The 19188-nt window shown below is 42.4% G+C and overlaps 1 protein-coding gene across 1 annotated transcript in view; it reads right to left on the bottom strand.

The window, feature by feature from the left end:
- TENM2 (teneurin transmembrane protein 2) overlaps nucleotides 1-19188 on the bottom strand; it is a 1359342-nt gene that overhangs the window by 402884 nt on the left and 937270 nt on the right. Inside the window, exon 7 of the mRNA XM_065919048.1 lies at nucleotides 5906-6115. Coding sequence (XP_065775120.1) covers nucleotides 5906-6115 — 210 coding nt within the window. The remainder of the gene's footprint in view (nucleotides 1-5905; nucleotides 6116-19188) is intronic.

Below are 19188 nucleotides of genomic sequence, written 5' to 3'. Positions count from 1 at the left end.
ATAATACCTAGCATAGAGGGAGAAGGCAGCTTCAGGGGAGAAGCAAACCCATGTGTTTTGCATTTAGGGCAAGAGCAAGGTGAAGGTGTCCCTTCCCAGGCTTGAGACAGCATCCTGGACTTGGTCCATGCTGCTGGTGAATTGGAACCCTCTGGAGAAGAGACAGTCAGACCACTGCCTAGAACCTGGAAGGGATTACAGGCAGCTCTGAACATCTGGCCCCCACGTCCAAGCTGAAGGAGAAGAACTGGGAACCAAGCAACTCATGCACAGAATAAATCCAATTTGGGGACGTGAATGATATTTGGACTCGATTTCCCGACTTCCAAGTCAAGAGTGAAGAATGAAATCTCCCCCCAACAGGTGTGCCTCTTTCTGCTGAGGCTCCCACTGAGTCCTCTATACTGGTTCTGCCACTGCTTGTCATGATATGTACAAGTGTTATTCAACACCTTCTCATTTAAAGACAATCGACAAAGTTCGAGAGGATCAAAAACAGGAGAAACCAAGCAAAAAATAGGTATATTGAATATGGTTTGTATGTTCCTCTGAGTTGGGATATTCTAAACTGCCTTCACTCCCCCTCATTATCCAGTTTTTCCATTCACACATGATGTAAAGCATTATACTTAGCAGTTCCCGAAGACACTGACGAATTAATTTATTTAATAAATACTTATGGAGCATCTATTTTGGACCTAACACCAGAATCCTACAGAGGAGCTTTATGCATAGTGAATTGAACCCAAGAGAAGAAAGAGAAGTCTAGAAAGAAAAAGGTTAAAATGGGGTACCTCAAAAGAGGTGCAATAAACTGTGAAGAGATGACTCACTGGAAAAGACCCTGATGATGGGAAAGACTGAAGGCAGAAGGAGAAGAGGGAAGCGAGGATGAGATGGTTAGATAGCATTACCAACTCAATGGACATGAATTTGAGCAAACTCTGGGAGATAGTGGAGGACACGGAAGCCTGGCATACTGCAGTCAATGGGAGCACAGAGTTGGATACGACTTAGCAACTGAACCACCACAACCAACAGTCTCACAGTGTAGAAGGATTTTTAAAAGAAAACAAGTTAGCATTATCAGCACAGTAAGATCATCCATGTGTGTAAGAATTGCTGTGAGCTATTTAGGAAATCCTAAATAAAATTAAATTAGAGTGGGCATAATCTATTTAAGGAGACAAGAAAATTTGTAACATATTAGAGGAAAAATTCTTCCTTAAGCCTAAAATACACTGGGTTGGCCAAAAAATTTGTTCAGATTTTTCTATATGCATGTACAGGAAAACCCAAATGAACTTTTCGGCCAATCCAATACAAGGTGACGTCATTTCATTAACTTAAAAATATTCTAGGCACTCCCCTCATGCCTCATCCCAAATCCAGCCCCGTGGATGGTGGGAGGAGTCAGATGAATGAGACTGTCTCCGGGCGGTGCTTTAGTCCGCAGGAGAGGATGCCATTTCTAACGTCTCAAAGGCTGTCAAGACAAAGCTGTCACATAGAATATCTGCTTCTCAGGTCCTGGGTGAGGACGACCACCCCAAAGTTGACTAATTTCCATAAACATTTAGTTATGAGCAATGATATTTAAGGTCTGTTGCCCATGGGGCAAACAGTTGACATGGTCTTTTATAGAACTAAGGTTTATCTATGGATCAAATCAAGTTTTGCCCTTGGGTTGTGCAATTTTGGCACATTAGTAGAAAGGTTTTTTAACTGAAAATGTTCTCTATGGCTCATGAGGAGGGAGGTCATAAGACATTTTGACAGGACACTCTTTCGCATGCATTATAGCATGTTTCTGAGAATCAGTCATCTTTCTGGCCTCACTAATATAAGGATTCGCAGAATTTCCCTGAGGCAGTCAGTTGATTTGCTTTTATCTCACGGATGTTGTGTGTGTTGGGGTTTTTCTCTTTTTGCTTTGGTTTCTGGGAAGCTTAGAATCAAGTTTTTCTATCTTAAATAATGAAACAGGACTTTATGTGTATGAGCCTGTATGTGCTTTTCTCCCTAGATTTTTCCCTTTATTCTCTTATAATTTTCAAAAACTTATAAGTTTTTGAAAAGAATTTGTTAGAAGCTGTCCAAATTATAGGGAAGATGTAAGAGAAGGAATGAATGAATGAATGGATGAGTGAAGTTTTTTGCTTTATGATGCCAGATAAACAAGAGTATCATTTAATGAGCTAGGCAACTGAATTCCTAAACCACTCTAGGGAACTCAGGGCTTGCTGTTTTGAAGTACTATGTTCTTTAGAATTAACCAAGGTGAAGCTTTTTTAAAAAGAGTTGGGTACCTTCAATGCACTTTAACAAAGTGACACTCTCCAGCGGAGATAGCTTCTTTGTCACACAGAACCAATGGAAAGGGTCCTGGCAGATGCATACTGATTACATTTCTTCTGCATACTTTGATGTTACTAATGAGTATTCAAAACCCCTTTATTTAGACTTTTAAGAAAATGAAAACTCAACCTTTCAGAATGGAGGAGGTAAGTCAATGCTTTTAGACTACAATGCAGCTGCTTGGGTATTTTCTGCCTCATATGCTGATAGCAAAATGCAAACCCCATTCCTGTTTGGAAGGTAGTCTTATGCGTCCATCTGCAGGAGCCTCCATTATGCTGCCACTGGGATCCAGACTTTTTTCTTCCAGATGACTTACTTCACAGAATCTGAAATTATGCTGTTGTAGACAAGAAACATCTCTGGAGCTGACCTGCTCTGGCAGAAGGTCAGAACACAGGATGAACCACTTGCCGGAGCTCAGTTATCTGGAAGAAAATGCTTGAGGGGATGGGAAGCACGCCTCTTCGAAGCATCTCACTAGCTGTACCTGGCTACCAGCACGATTGGCACAGATCGAAGGTTAGAGCAATTTGGCTGCACAGGTGCCAAGGTCTTAGTACCGTCCACTAAGGAATGCACTACAGTCACAGAAAATAATGGCAGCGGGGCCACGATGGTGAAGCTTTGTTGTTGCCTTGAGATGTTCACGTTGTCAAAAACATTTTAGTGCGTAGTTTATGTCCAGTTTGTCTCTTTAGAACAGAAGCTCTTTGAGCAGGAAATGAGCACACTGACTCTCTTAATGATGAGCTTCACTAATGTCCAGTCATAACAGCAACAATCAGAAGGCAGGAGGAAAGAAATTTTTTACTGTCATATATGTGCTGAAGGTGTTGGAAGGGGTTTTATTTCACCTAAGAAAGAGACAAAGACCAAACTGGTCCCAGATCTTCAAAGCACAGGGTCATTGCCAAGAGATCGGCTTTGAAAGGTCTGTGTTCTAAGCAGCTGAACATAACACAGCCAATCACGGGGTCACTTTGTTTGTGCCTCCACAGCTACTGAAAAAGCCAGCCCCTTTCATCAAACTCAATTCAGAACACCCAGACATGGCTCTGCACTTTGCATCTTCTGTGTCAAACTCTATTTTCAATCCTTTATGTCAAATTTAAATTCATGGCGACTACATTCAGATCTTGATAGAATTCCCAATTTGCTTTGGACCCCATATCCATTCCACAACACACACACACACATGTGAGCCCACACATATTCAAAATGGATTTGCACTCACTTTAGCACTAAGCCAGAATCAAGAATTTTGAATGGCAGCCAGTTGACTGGAGCTTTAACCAGTTCTCAGATTAAGTAACCTTCCGACAACAAGGATAGTGCACATTTGGATCTTTACCCCTTAGGTGAAGAAATCCTGTCACTGTAGTCTTAAGTGGGATGAAAATGGACCCTCAAATTTTCTGTAGTATTTTGCCCTATTATTGAAGCTTAAATAGCTATCAGTTTGAAGTGAGCAGAACAAATTGGTGTGAGTGAAGAAAAATGGATAAGTTTGAGTCCGAACACACACATCTGTTGTGTCCACCAGAAGGAGGTCTTGATTAGGCAGCAAATCAACAAAAATTCCCTATCAACCACTTACAATCTGATACAACAGAAAAGAAATCACTCACGGCATTATCACCAAGAAAACATTCTAGACAGCCCTGAGGTATGGATTGACCCCTCTTATGGAAATCATCTTGGCTTGGGTATACATATATGCATAAAAGGAGATAGTTTTTAAAAGCTCATTTTCTTGCTAATAATCATCTGTTTTTAAAAAGCTATCAGCAGGTGCACCTCATTTCAAAAGCCTCTTGTCCTTTATAATACAATATTCATCACGATTACATAGTATGAAATAAAAAGCAGCAAAACATAAGCGAGGATAGTTCAATTAAATGCAACATAATCTCAGAAGCAAAGGAAAAAAAAAAATGATCCTGTAGCTAAAATCAGGTTCCGATGAAAGAAAAAAGGGAATATATTTCCACATATTTTTAATTATATAGAATTTCCTCAAACATGATTTTTCATAATATATTCCATTAAGTTAACATCATATTTGAAGAAAGAGCATTTTCCGATTTCATTTTAAGCCTGATTTTGAGCAATTACAGTGTCATTGTTCCGCGGTAGAAAGGTTGAATTCATTTACTGTGTGGTTATGCTAGTTATGATTGATGTCTCTTCTCCAAATGATAAACCAATCACCCCAATGATGTAATGTCATTTTAAGAGTGCCATAATCACATTTCTCTCAAACTAGAAGCTCTGATGAGTTCTAATAAAGATTTATGGTAGATTAAAGGCCTTCATAATATCAACAATGGATTGCTCATTTGATGAGAGATTTGATTAGGTAATTTTTTTTTGAAAAAGAATATGAGTTTACTAAATATATCAGGGCTGGCTTTGAAGAAGGGCATGGGCCATCATAAGTAGCAGTCCATCATTCCATCTCCTGAATGAATCATCTGTAATGTATTTAGGAGGTCCTCTCTAATTGTAGGGGTTGAGGCCATTGGTGGCATATACTCATGGATGGAGCCCAAATACAATCTCATCAAGGAACACCCTTGGCATGGAAATCCAGAGCTTTCCGGATTGCTTTTGATGGGATATGCTAACGAACACCATGAGTGACCAACTCCAAAGGTAACTCCCAAGCCTTGGGGGTCGGGAGCAATTAATTTCCGCAAACGTCTCTCCTTGGGCTGTGGGTACTTAACCCTAGATGCTGGCCAATCCTGCATTCACGTGTTTTGTGAGCCACCAACAGCAGAAATCAAAATAAGGCATGGCTACTTCTGGGTCTGGGGCAATTGCACCTGCGAGTTAGAGAACTGGAACTGAGGCAAGTACCACAAAATCTCAATAGGGGATGGAATGCTGTGACCCCTCCTTTTGATGTGTGAATGTGAAAACCACGGAGAGAACCAGGGTTTGGAGGTGGTATTTATCATGGTGCCATGGAAGCAGCTCATTAATTTCAAGTGAAGTGGGACAAGTAGAGGGTCAGAGGAGAGGTCCCCCTCAAAACACTTCAGACTTGGCAAGACATTCAGCATTCACATCAGGGGAACACATTTTGATTGCAAAATCATCTAAATAAGCAAGGAAGAAAGAGTCAGAAGCCAACCATCAAAAAAAAAAAAAAAAAAAAATCTGAGATGCATATGCATTGGTCACGTTGAGGGTGTCCCTCGGCTATGACCAGAATCGCAGTAACACAACATTCAATATTCCATCGTCTCTCTGCACTTCACCTTTGAGACCTGCAGACTCTCACGTGCAGTTGGGGGGAAATTCTTCCCACTGAAGGAGGGCCAAGCTCTGTTCAGATAAGCCACACCTCTTCAGTAACCACAACCTTCAACAAATAGACCCTGAAACCTCAACGTCACCAGACGACAAACGCACTTCACCTCCTTGCTCCCCACACCACCTTCTCCCCAGCCCTGGTTTCATAGGTGTCGTTTTGCAGGAGACTCCAAATCATCACACACACACACCACCACATGTTCAGACGCCATGGTTTCCTTACCACTGCTGGAGGCTTGCTGGGGCCCTGAGCATGCTCTGAGCAGGTATGAATTGGGGGAGAACTCCTCATCGGGGTTGGTGTCCATGATTTGATGGGAGGTGTTGCTGTCTAGCAATGGCATCTGGCAGCTAACGGGTGGAGGATTATGGGAGCTAGGCAGCTGAGCAGATGGGAGGAGGCTAGACGAGGATGTAGGTGGAATGGGACGACCTGGGAAAGAGGACAGAGGGGTCAAAGGTCAGCAATGAGTGTCATGAGAACATCCAGAGAAAGTTACATTACAATCACCTCACAATACAAATATCAAAAAAAAAAAAAAAAAAAGCTCCAGGTGTGTATTTTTTTTGAGTGATTTGATGTTTTTTCCAAAAGTCCAAATTCATACGACCATAGTTGTGTATTTCAGAAAATGGACATGACAACAGAAGTATCCATCGACACAGCTGAAATGGGATCAGTCAGGAAGACATCCACTTCCTTCTGTCTTTCCTGCTATGGTCCTAATCGAAGTCTCCACCATCTCTTAATGGACTAAGTCCCTTCTGTTCTCCCTGCTTCCACTCTTGCCACACACCTTTGTCTCTCTCCCTTCCCTACTGCAGACAGAATGCTATTTTACTGATAGAAATTAGATCATATCACCCTCCTGCTTGGCACCTTCTGGTGACTTCCCACTTCCTGTAGAAAGAGACCCAAACTCTTTACACTGCCCTGCATGTCTCATCTACAGCGGCACCAGCTGCCTCTCCCATCTCACCTCTGATAGTGGTACCATGCTCCACTTTTATTCTCCAGCCAATGTACCATCTTTATTTCTGTTGCTTGCACACATCACATCATTCCATCTTCAGAGTCTTTACACTTCCCGTCCCCTCTAGTGGAACATTCTTCCTTACCTGCAACCTCACTGATACTCACAAGCCTGCTTCTTTTCATTCAAGCCTCCCCTGTTTGCCTTCTTGAGAACTGCCCATTTATCTGCTCTATCCTGTCATCCTGTTTAAATTTCTTGACAGCCCTTATGACTATTGGAAGGGAGATAAGTCTACTTATTTTATTCACCCCTACATACTCAGTATCTTCTTAACAAACAACATCTGTTGAATGAAATGAACAGATAAATAAGAGAGACTAAAATCAAATTCATTAGTTTGGGGAAGAAGGGGAGGAGAGGCAGAAAGGGTGACACATTTGCATTTCAGAGAAGTGGCCAGTGCCACCATAGTCTGGTGGCTCAGATGGTAAAGAATCTGCCCACAATGAGGGAAACCTGGGTTTGATCCCTGGGTCAGGAAGTTCCCCTGGAGAAGAGCATGGCAACCCACTCAGTATTCTTGCCTGGAGAATTCCATGGACAGAGGAGCCTGGTGCATTACAGTCCACGGGGTCCCAAAGAGTCAGACAGGACTGAGCGACTGTTTCTTTCACCACTGTCTTCATCATGTGGTTCTTCTGGACATCACTGGGAAATTCCTACGAGCACCATCCACACCAAGCCATAGGGAGGAGCAGCCAGCCTGGAAGGAGGTGGGCAGTGTCTTGGAGCTGGCCTTTTGTCAAGAACTTCTCCTGCACAGAAGGCCCTATAACCCCTCTTTTTCTGCGGCAGGGAGCTCCTGGCAGCAGAAGTGCTGAATGAAGGTAACTGCTGTGTGGACTTTAACCTGATTCACCCTTATATCTTGGGGTCCTTGTGATTGCTTGCCTGCTGGTTTGTTCATTTGGAAAGCTCAGAAAAATGAGCCAAGAACAGCAGCCCAGGGGATATGCCCTAAATCGGGGGTTGTCGAAAAGAGGGAAGGTATTAAGAAGGCAAACTCAAGAACCAGGTTAGAGTTTCAACTCAGGCAAGACATGCCCGAGGCAGAAGAAACCCATGTTCCTGCTTTTAGATGCACTGCACCTGTGAAGGCATTTTCAGACATCTCATTATTGTTAAGTCACTCAGTTGTGTCCAACTCTTTGCGACCCTATGGACTGTAGCCCTCCAGGCTCCTCTGTCCATGGGATTTCCCAGACAAGAATAGTACAGTGGGTTGCCATTTCCTCCTCCAGGGGATCTTCCCGACCCAGAGATTGAATCTGCGTCTCCTGCATTGCAGCTGAATTCTTTACCACTGAGCCACCTGGGAAGCCCTCAGACATTACATCTGGATGTATATTTTTGTCATCGTTTTTTATTTTTTTGTCATCGCTTTTTAATTGTATTTCATGATCAGTTCCCCAGTGCATTAAATGTTATTGATAGATCATTTTGAATCAGTAAAATGTACAAGCATCTCCTAAAGGGACTCTGCTAAACACTAAGGATACAAAAACAAGACAGACATCATCCTTGCCCTCAGAGAGCTCACAGTCTAGTGGGAGAGGCAAACAGTAAAATACACCATTTCAGCAGCACATGGTAGAGAGCATGACGGTCCCATGTAAGAACATGCTTCTACGGGGGCCCAGAAAAAGAGACTAGGTCGAAGTAGGGGTGGAGAGTCAAACAGGGATTCTTGGGAAAGGCGGTATGCAGGCAATTTTCAAGAGAAGAGGAAAGGGGCTCTTGGTGAGATGAAACACAATGAACAGCAGCACAGACGCATCAAACCACTAGCCGATTACCCTTTCTGAGGGTGGGAGTGGCAGAGAGAGAGAGGAAACAAGGTACCCTTAAAGTTTAAATGTTAGGGGCTTGGTAACACCGCCAAAGAAGACTCGTTCCTGAAGTAGGTCAATGGATGAATGAAGTTTGATTTTAAAAATCCAATTCATTCATAACTGTTCAGGAGACATATAAGGCATGATATTCTTGCCAGATGCTCCAGCAAGGGTAGGCTGAATAATCAGCATGTGATCAGAATCAGTACACACATTTAATCAACGTGACTTCCCCCCAAAGCTGATAAAAATACTACCATCATTATTATTATTTTAACTGCTAATCTTTTTGCATAATGAGTATCTGCCTCTCACAGCACAATCACGATCAATTCTATGAGGTTAAATGATTATCATCCCTATTTTGCAGATGAGAAAACTGAGGCACAGCACAGTGAGACTGAATAGGCAGCAAGTGACAGGGGCCAGGTTTGCCTATTCCCAAATCTACTCTCTCACCAGTCTGCATGCTGTTTGCTTAAACTGCATGGTGACAAAATGGAAGAAGGTGACATAGAAGGAGGGGAGGTGATGGATAGGAAATCATATTTCAAGTTTCCCATTTCCCCATCCCAAGGCACTCTGGAGATTTCAAGTGAGAAACACTGCTTTGAATAACCATTGATAGCAGCTATCAGCTGGCAGAGTTCAGAGCTTTTCTCAAAATTTTGTTATGAAGTTCAAAGTGGCTTCTTCACAGCCATGCTACCCTCCACCTTCTTCAAGGCTCCTTGATGCAGAGGCGGCCTGACCAGGGCACAGTGAAGTTGGCATTGACATCTACTTAGCAGCGGGGCTGTGGCAAGAATGGATTTTAACTCCCAATCAATAGGCTTTAAAGTTTGTATTATTGAGGCATATCTGAAACTGCATGTTGAAGAACAAGGGTGGCTGGAAGCCAATTTTTAAATTCCTTTGAGTGACTGAGGTGGAACTGAAGTTCAGGGGCAATTTTCCAGGAGCCTGATATGATAGTTGCTGTGAAATCATTCTTTACATGAACTTCTGGAAATTTTGTTCAGCACGAATTCATTTCCTAGAGTACAGACAGGACTGCTTTTTAATTTATACACACACAGACAATGGAAGAGCAATCCTAACAGTGCAAGCATGGGGGTTATTCCCGTCTATTAGAATATACACCGCAGAATTATCTTATTCCTGTGAAATCCATGCACCCTTAAAACCCATGCTTTGGGAGCTCCTTAAATTCTCTAGCTGGTATCCACTGCTACTTGGGAAATTTCTCAGTCCCAAGATCTGCCCCCAATCAAATTGTGTGCTGTTCTCTATTTGCTATGTCATTTGCTAATTTTGTTCACTTATGTTACATTTTTCCCCATGACTATTCCAACTGACAGAGACCATCTGTACAGACACAAACAGGTTCCAAAGTACAGGGGAGAAAGCTGGAACTTACACAGGCTCACTTTATAGACCATGATTTCTTACTAAAATACTTAGTATGGGATGGGCATGAAACCAGGGGCTATGTCCTTATCCAGTTCCTACTTGATGCACCATGCGGGCTCCCTGACCCCCAAACTAGTTTTGAAATTTTATTTTGAATGTGTATAGAGTCCACGGCAAATATACAGAAAACCAGGTTTCATCAATCTGTTAAAAAGCAAGAGGAAACATGCAAAGGCAGCAATATGTCATTCATTCAACTCACATGGTCTTGATATGTGTGGGTGTATGTGTGTGTGTGTTTTCTAAGATCCACATGTAAATCAAAGTCTAATTATGTGTGACTGGATTCCCCATGACCTTAAAAGTGGGAACTAAGTAAAATTTGCTGATTTTTCTGCTTTCAAATGAATAAGATTTTGTGACCGTTTCAATTCATACCATTTTTTGGATTGAAAGACACATGGCGTGGGCAAACCACTTCATTCACCTCTCTGCCCAACCTCTGGACCCATCCCTATCCTCACTCCATATAAAGAACAAGCCTGCCCCTCCTGGAGGAGTGGGCAAGCAAGGGAACGGTTATTTGTTCTCACTGTCCTCTGCGCTGGCATGAGCCCCAGTAGAGCTTTGCCTGAAAAAAAAAAAAAAAGGACCCTATGCATTTTTACCTAACTAAAAAATTTATGACATTTTGATTCTACTTGTTTGACTTAGTATAAATAGACTGCTAGATTTCTAATTAAAAAGAAAACAGATATGCAACAAGCAACAAAGGTTTACTGTATAGCACAGGGAACTGTAGTCATTATCTTACAACAACCTATAATGGAAAATAATCTGAAAAATAATATATGTGTATAACTGAATCACCTTGCTGTGTACCTGAAACACTCTAAGTCAACTACGAGTCAATAATGCATATATTTAAAAAAAGACATATGGCCAGACAAATCAATTTCATGCTAGCTCTGACTGGCAGTGGCTGTTCAGAAGGCTGTGTTGAGAAGGATTCTGAGGACCGCCTGGGTTCTGAAGGAAATAGTCCTATCATCAAACAGAAAAATCATGGATAAGGAATGAGGGAAAAGGTAGCGTAATATCTTTAGAGTGCACTTGCCATCTATGCTCCAGCCCTTCATACATCATCTGCTTCAGCCACATCTGAAAACTTTATTCCACACCATCTGTGGCTTAAGTCACCTTGCTTTCACTCCCAATGTCTTGATCACAGCTCTGTCTTTCTTCTTAAACTGACTTGGATCCAACTCTAGTTCTCCCACCCAAGATTAAATGGCTACAATCTACTCTCCATCCCCAAAGCAGTAAATATCATCCATGAAATTGCTGCTCTGCCCAACTGTTGCTAACACATTCACTAATTTATGATTGAGGGCATGTTGCAGATCAATTCCCCAGATTTACTTCCAACAAAGTTCCTCTTCCGTTCAAAAGATTAATGGCCAGCTGATACTAAAATCTTCTGTGTAGACAATGCATAACTGATCTATGCAGGGACGGGGTATCGGGATACTTGGTGGAGCAGAGACACACGGGTGGGAGACAGTCAAAACAAAACAAAATGAACATCATGAAGAACAATTACATATAAAATAATAAGTGAAATGAACTCATTATTAAATATACATGTGATTTCGCTTTGTGCTAAGAACTTAGCCAAGTATGTTACATGCACTATTCTCTTATAACATTCACAACTTCCCTGTGAACAAAATCCTATTATCATCCCCATTTATAGGTGAAGAAACTGAGGCTGAGATAGACTAGCTTTCCTAATGTTGTACCAATAGCAAAACTGGCTGGGATTTTAATTCAGGTGTTCTGATGGCAAAACCCAAGCCTGAAATGGCTCTTTCAATACTTTCCCACTTCCCACATTAAAGAAGAGAGATTGCTTAAAAAAAAAAAAAGAACAAGGTATGAACCCCAGACTCATTGATCCTCTTCTGGAAGGCACCATAGAGGTCATCCTAGGGGAGGTAATTAACCGGGGACAGAAACAAGGCTCCTCCTGGAAATAGTCAGAGATCACGCATACACGATACATGATTTGCAAAGAAAGAAAACAATTCTTAAGTCAGAAACAGGAAATCCTCTGTGGTTTTGTAAGTTTAAGGACTTAATAAAAAATATCAGTTTTGTGTTAAAGTTGAGGTTGCAAAAGGACTGCGTTAACAAAAGCAAAGCAGTTGATTTGAGAATTCAAACAACTGTCCTAATGGCATTTCCCAATACTTACTGTTTACTCAGAAGTTTGACTAAATTATCCATTTCCCCTCAGATGTTTGGGATTTATGAAATCTCTATTTTTGACAGAGTGAAAAGTGAGGTATGTGGGTATGTATGTAAACAGAAATCATTCCAATGCCTGAGACTGTGCCCTCCTTTTGTTGAGGAGGAAATGGCAACCCACTCCAGTATTCTTGCCTGGGAAATCCCTTAGATGGAGAAAGCTGGTGGGCCACAGTCCTTGAGGGTGCAAAGAGACTGAGCAGCTGAGCATTTGGTTTGTAACTGATGAATAGTTGAGGAATGTAGCTCCACTTTATTTGGAGTTCCATGTGAACATCATTCTGGAAGATGCATCAGATCTTTTCAACTCTACCTGGTTCTGCACATGGAACTTGACGAAGGCTGTTGGTGGGAGAGCTCACCCGAGGTATGGTGAGCTTAGGGAGGCACTGGGGCACAGGAAACCAGCCGCCACCACATCTGGTCCAAAGTGCCCTGACAACAGCTCGAGCCGGACTCCCCGCCTCCAGCTGAAGGAACGTGGAGGGAGCCGCTGCACATCCGTTCAGCCGACGTTATGTGCTAAGAAAAAGACTCTGGGACTTTTCACATACCCTTCCCCAGTTGTCAGGTAGTTAGAATAGAAAAAAGGAGTCTAGAATGGCAGTGGCTAAAAGACAAGGGAAGGGAAAAACCCTTGAAAATAGAACAAAGGAAGGTCCAAGGACTATCATAGAAGTCAGGGGAGTTTGTAATTTCCTTGGTTCTGTCTTGTCACAACAGAACTTTGAAGTGATGGATGGACCACTGTTACAGCCCTTGGACAGACCAGTGTTACAGCTCCGTTTTATTTAGAAAGTAAAGGAAAACACATCCTCAAGGCATGAGGGCATGTCGGCCCAAAAGACGCGAAGAGAAGAGAGGCCCCTCAGCCCAATTTTGGCTCCTCTTTTTATATGTTTTTTCTCCTCTCTCTGGGCCTGTCCTATGTAAACTGGGCTAGCCAGCAGTGCTGTTTGTTTTACCTGAGGTCCTCACTCTGGTTCTCGGATCTTCCTTTGTTCTATTTTCATGGACTTTTCCCTTCCTTGTCTTTTAGCCACCGCCATTCTGGACATTTTCCTATTCTAACTACCTAACACAATGATCACAGCAGCACTGTCTAGAGACTCAGGGATGTTAATAACAAGAACAGAGCAGAACCAAGATCTGACCTTCAGCTTGTGTTTTATTAAAACTGCAATGGCTTATTCCTAAACCTGGACTTGGCTCATGTTGAAATTCACCTGTTAATTGCCTTCATCATCCAACCCACCCCATTCTCATTTTCTACTCTGCCTTAAAAGAAATCCTGGATTCCAATGGATGTGATTATCCAACAGTCTTTGGCAAATGAGGATTTCTGCCTTCCTGCTTACAGTATTCCTGTCTCGATACTGTGCGGTCCATCCTTAGTTCCTTGGTCCACCCGCTTTCCTCTGTCCTCCAGAGCCCAAGTGGGGAATGGAGAGGGCACAGGCTCTAAAGCCAGGCTGACTGAGCTCTGGCACTTTCTCTGTGAGTTTAAGCAATTAACGTCGCCTCTTTGGGCCTGTCTGATGACACTAGCACTGATGAACACTGACTTTACATGCTGTAAGTGAAGGCCGGAGATAATATACCTGAGGCGGTGTCTGACACCATGGTAAGTGCCAGGGACTCAGATGGAGACAATGAAACCTGCAGCTTACTGGTTCCAGTTGGTCTGCAAGTACCTACTCTGTGCGCATGGCCACGTGATAGTCACGGGGTCTGTCATTCTTTCCTCTTGGGTTGAGTCTGGTAGACAGTGAGGCTGGAACGATGTAGCTATCCTGCCAGTCAAGGGGAGAGGCTGCCTGAGAAAGGGGTGTGAGCGGACAGCAGAGGTGTGAGGGGCAGAGAGAGATATTCGGATGGCACTGTTAGGGTACTGGATTCAGCTACCACTGAAGCAACTCTGTCACTGAACTTCTCAACTAATGAACCAATTCATTCTCCACCCAACCCTCTTTTTTTTTTTTTTTTTGTTTTGTTTTGTCCAGTTTTTTGAGCCAGTTTGAGTTGGTTTCTGTCACTCAGAACCAAAAGCATCCGGTCTAAACCTGGTTACCAAGCCAAAGTGAGAATATGACTTGGTCAACACCATAAAGTTATTTAGTAGAACACCTAGAATAGATTTCAGGGCAGAAGACTTCCAGAATTATGAGATGCTCATGTTCTATAAGCTGATTCCCTTCTTGTTAAATCACGAGAAATTGGAACATGTTGGGTCCCAGAGAAAACATTTATGGCAGGGGGTACCTAGTCTATTGATATGAATACTATGGGCATCAGCGAGTAGGGGAGAGATGCTGGCAAATGTTGGTATCAATCAAGCTTACACTGCAGTAGCCTTCTGTCCTTGGCAATGGAGAGAAACTCAGATGATCACCTTCTGGCTGGACTGGGCCTTACAATAAACATACTGATCTTGGAGTAGGGCGAGAGAAATCACCCAAGACTCAATTTCTTGCCTGTGTCTAAGATTTTAAAAAAGAACAGAGATAGTAGGTTCAATCAAAACTGTAGAATACAAAGCAACCTCAATGAATATAGCATTTGAAAATTCAAATAGGAGTGTATATATGTGTGTGTGTGTGTAATTTTTACATCATGTTATGTATTTATATTCCCCTGCTAGCTGCTTATATGTAGAGCCAGTGTTAGTCTAGATCAGTCATTCTTAAAGAGGGGGAAATTTTGTCCCTCCAGGAGACAACTGACAGTGTCTAGAGACATTTTGGTTGTCAGAGTTCAGTGGGGCGGGGGAGGAAGAGGATGCTACTGACGTCTAGTAAGCAGAGACCAGAGATGCCGCTAAACATCCTACAATGCACGGACTGTCCTCCACAACAAGTAACTTCCAGCCCCAAATGTCAGCAGTGTGGAGGCCAAGAACCCCTGTGGTTAAAATCCTTTATGTGACATAATCAGTTTCTAAGTAGCTCCCTTCCCCCCCCCCCCCCCCAACTTATAAGAACTAGGTAGATATTAGAGAAGGAAATGGCAACCCATTCCAGTATTCTTGCCTGGAGCATCCCATGGACAGAGGAGCCTGGCAGGCCATGGTCCATAGGGTCACAGAGAGTTGGACACAACTGAGGTAAATAAGCAAGCAGGCATACAGGTAGATATTAGAAGCAAAAATTGTATCCAGTTAGCTCTTCCCCTTCACCCAAGAAAACTTCAAGCAAGTAAGTTTAAGATGCAAATGGGGGGATTTAAGTTAAAGAGAGGGAAAAGTTCCTTAGAGCAAATCTAATTTGATGCTAAGAGACATTACAGTTGGCCTTTATCCAGAAGATGGGGAGACCTGCCTGTCAACAGAGTTAGGTTGCCTTTACAGATGTAAGAGATTCAGGGGAGAACATTCCAGCTCGGGTGAGGTAAGTGCATCTCACCTGAGGAATTTTCATGATGACCTCTTATGTCTTCTCAATGAGGCAGTATCAGCTTAACTGGGCTTGAGCTATTCCATATCAGCCCATTTCAAGTTTTTATTTTTACAGCAGAAGACCTAATTGCCCTCTTCACTCACACTTCACTGAACTCACTAAAGCCCAGTTAAGCATTTTCTCGAAAACAAATCGTTTTCAGATGGCCCTGGCAAAACTATCCTGATTTCGCACAGGCCATTATACATAATTTATCGGAAGAGTGGCAGGCTGTTGGACTTGCCCCAGTTAAAGGGCCTCTTTCAGGAGCTTGAGCATGAACTGTCTTCACAGTTTGGGGCTCCATGCCTTTAAGTGTCATTCCTAGATCTCACGAACAACTTGCCTGTTTATATAGCACATCTTCCTGGCAGCATTGCACTTTGGAAGGTGTCAAATATAGATCAGGCTCTAGATAGAGGGGAGAGTTTATTTTTGAAGTAATATGATTTCTATAATTTTTCCTTAATGCCAGCCCTTTCATATTCATGAGATGAAATGCAGCAAATCTGTACAGTTTCCCCTTTGGAGGATATAAATTCTATTCCAACAGAAGCAATACAACTCTTCACCCAAGGTAAGGGAGTCTCAAACACGTTCTGACCACAAATTTCTAGTTCCTTGATACATCCATCCTAATTACATCTCTCAGCTTCTTTAAGATGAGATGGTATTATTATTTTGGTGAGGTGCACTTGTGTGGATCAGTGCTGACTGACAGAACTCTCTGGGATGATGGCTATGTTCTATGTCAATATTTAATGCATGTGAATACCAAACACCTGAAAGGTGACTACTGCAAATGAGGAAGTGAATTCTTAATCTAAGTTCGTATAGCCACATGTGGCTGCTGGGTACCATATTGGACGGCCACCAATATGATGTCTAAGTCTAGCCTATGGTTCTAGCTTGCCACTAAATGGTATCCCTCACTCCTGAGTCTCTCTCCTCCATTCAAGAGCCAATATATTTCTGAATATACAGATTTGTTCCTGACATCCTCCTTTACTCTCCCAAGGCTCCGCAGTGCCTATGAAACATAGTTCTAACTCTCCCATGGAATTATCTCTTCCCAGATGCTCTCACGCCCTATACTCTAACCACATCAGAGCACTGGGGTGACTGAATATCCATCTTCCCCTACCCTCCTTTCCTGTGTATGGAAGTCATTCCTTTCTCATTGACAGTTTCAGTCTTCTCCTGCAAACCTCCTGGAAGACTCAGCTTAAGCATCATCTTCTTTATAAATCTTCCCTGATCACCTCACCCACTGGTTACCCAGGACATCCTTGTATCATTGTGTTTGTAATATGTTAACATATTTATTTTTCTACATGCCTGGCTCATTCATAAGACTATGAACGATTGGGTGGAAATGAGGGATCATGCACCTCTGTATGTTGGTACCCAGTTCAGAGCAGGTACACTGTAAGGAGTGGTGCTATTGGTTGATTATAACAATTTATGCCACAAATCTCTACTGCACATGTGTCAAGTGCACAATGGCGTTGATGTCACTGCTGGATGCCGTTTCTATTGGTCTTGGGCTTTTGGTGCCTCTCAGTGTATCAGTATTTTGCTGAGAAGAATTTATTCTGATTTTAAATGTGTGTTTTTCTTTTAATCAAGTAGCTGGAACTTTAAGAGGTGGACCATAAAGAAAGCTGAGTGCCAAAGAATTGATGATTTCGAACTATGAGGCTGGAGAAGACTCGTGGGATTCCCTTGGATAGCAAGGAGATCAAACCAGTCAATCTTAAAGGAAAGCAACCCTGAATATTCATCGGAAGGGCTGATGCTGAAGCTGAAGCTCCAATATTTGATCAACTGATGTGAAGAGCTGACTCGCTGGAAAAGACCCTGATGCTGGGAAGGGTTGAGGGCAGGAGAAGGGGGTGAAAGAGGATGAGACGGTTGGATGGCATCACGAACTCAATGGATATGAGTTTGAGCAAACTCATATTATCCGCATTTCAAAGGACAGAAGACTGAACTAAGACGGGATGGGTTGTCTCATTGGAAGAACTGGAGCTAAGGCTCTAGAGCTTTTAACACCGCATAGGGAATGACAATGAAATTTAATTAACCATTGTAATGACAAAGTACCCATCACTGATGTGACAATATGATTGGCAGTGGAACCAGACAGAAGTTTAACTTATCTCTGCCACCGATTTCCTGGGTGAATTTTGGCAAGTCACTTAACTTTGCTGTTCTCAAATGTTTGATCAACAAATGTATGTAAAAATACAGATCATTCTAAGCATTGAATGAGATATCTATATAAATGTTCTGAAGTAAAGTGTAAACATTGTCATCCATCAGAAGGCGATGAGAGAGATGTCCTATTTCCCTTTTTTAGGACATTTTAAGGATTAAACAATAACATATAAGAAAGTCCAAAGCAAATGGTAAAGTGCTCTACACATGGTAACTGTTTTTCTTCTCATTATTGGAAGCTTTCTTTTTCAAAGGCTTTGTTTGCAGATAGCAAACAATGTTTGGCTGAAGTCTGTATTCTGCTCTGTGCCTTAGAGACAGCAAAGACAAAAGAAGGGATCTAGGTGACAGATGCTTGAACTTTGTCATCTCTCGGTTGCCTACCCACACTACCACCCACTCATTCCTCATGGACCACTCCTTGATAAGGTGCTGAAGATTAGATATAATAACCACTAATAGCCAACAGAAAGGCTGAAAATCTCCCCTTCAAACATTTAGAAATGTTTGAAAACTAGAATGGAAAAAGTACACTAGACCAGTACTAAGTCTAGCTTGTTAGCAGACCACAGATCAGTTCATTAGTTCATTCTTTCCTCATATAGTCATTTCTAAGTCACTGCCTTGGACATGAACAATCCCCAATAGTAGTACAGTTAGAGTGAGGAGGCCATGGCTCCGATTGTGGCTACCTCAGGGCTTGCTAGCTGAGGGATTTACAGCAAATGACTTACCCTCAGTAGGCCTCAGTCAATGCATGCAATCGGTTCAGTAGAGTTCAGTCACTCAGTCATGTCCGACTCTTTGCGACCCCATGGACTGCACCACACCAGGCCTCCCTGTCCATCACAAACTCCCAGAGTTTACTCAAACTCATGTCCATTGAGTCGGTAATGCCATTCAACCGTCTCATCCACTGTCGTCACCTCGTCCTCCCACCTTCAATCTTTCCCAGCATCAGGGTCTTTTCCAATGGGTCAGTTCTTTGCATCAGATGGCCAAGTATTGGAATTTCAGCTTCAACATCAGTCCTTCCAATGAATATTCAGGATTGATTTCCTTCAGGATGGATGGGTTGGATACTCTAACGGACTTTCAAGAGTCTTCTCCAATACCACAGTTCAAAAGAATCAATTCTTTGGCACTCAGCTTCCTTTATAGTCCAGCTCTCACATCAATACATGACTACTGGAAAAACCATAGCTTTGAGTAGACAAACCTTTGGTGGTAAAGTAATGTCTCTGCTTTTTAATATGCTGT

The sequence above is a fragment of the Muntiacus reevesi genome, chromosome 1 (genome assembly GCF_963930625.1).
Source record: "Muntiacus reevesi chromosome 1, mMunRee1.1, whole genome shotgun sequence".
In the NCBI taxonomy this organism is placed as follows: domain Eukaryota; kingdom Metazoa; phylum Chordata; class Mammalia; order Artiodactyla; family Cervidae; genus Muntiacus; species Muntiacus reevesi.
Note: the sequence above shows the minus strand (reverse complement) of the source record. Positions and strands in the feature narration are given on the sequence as shown.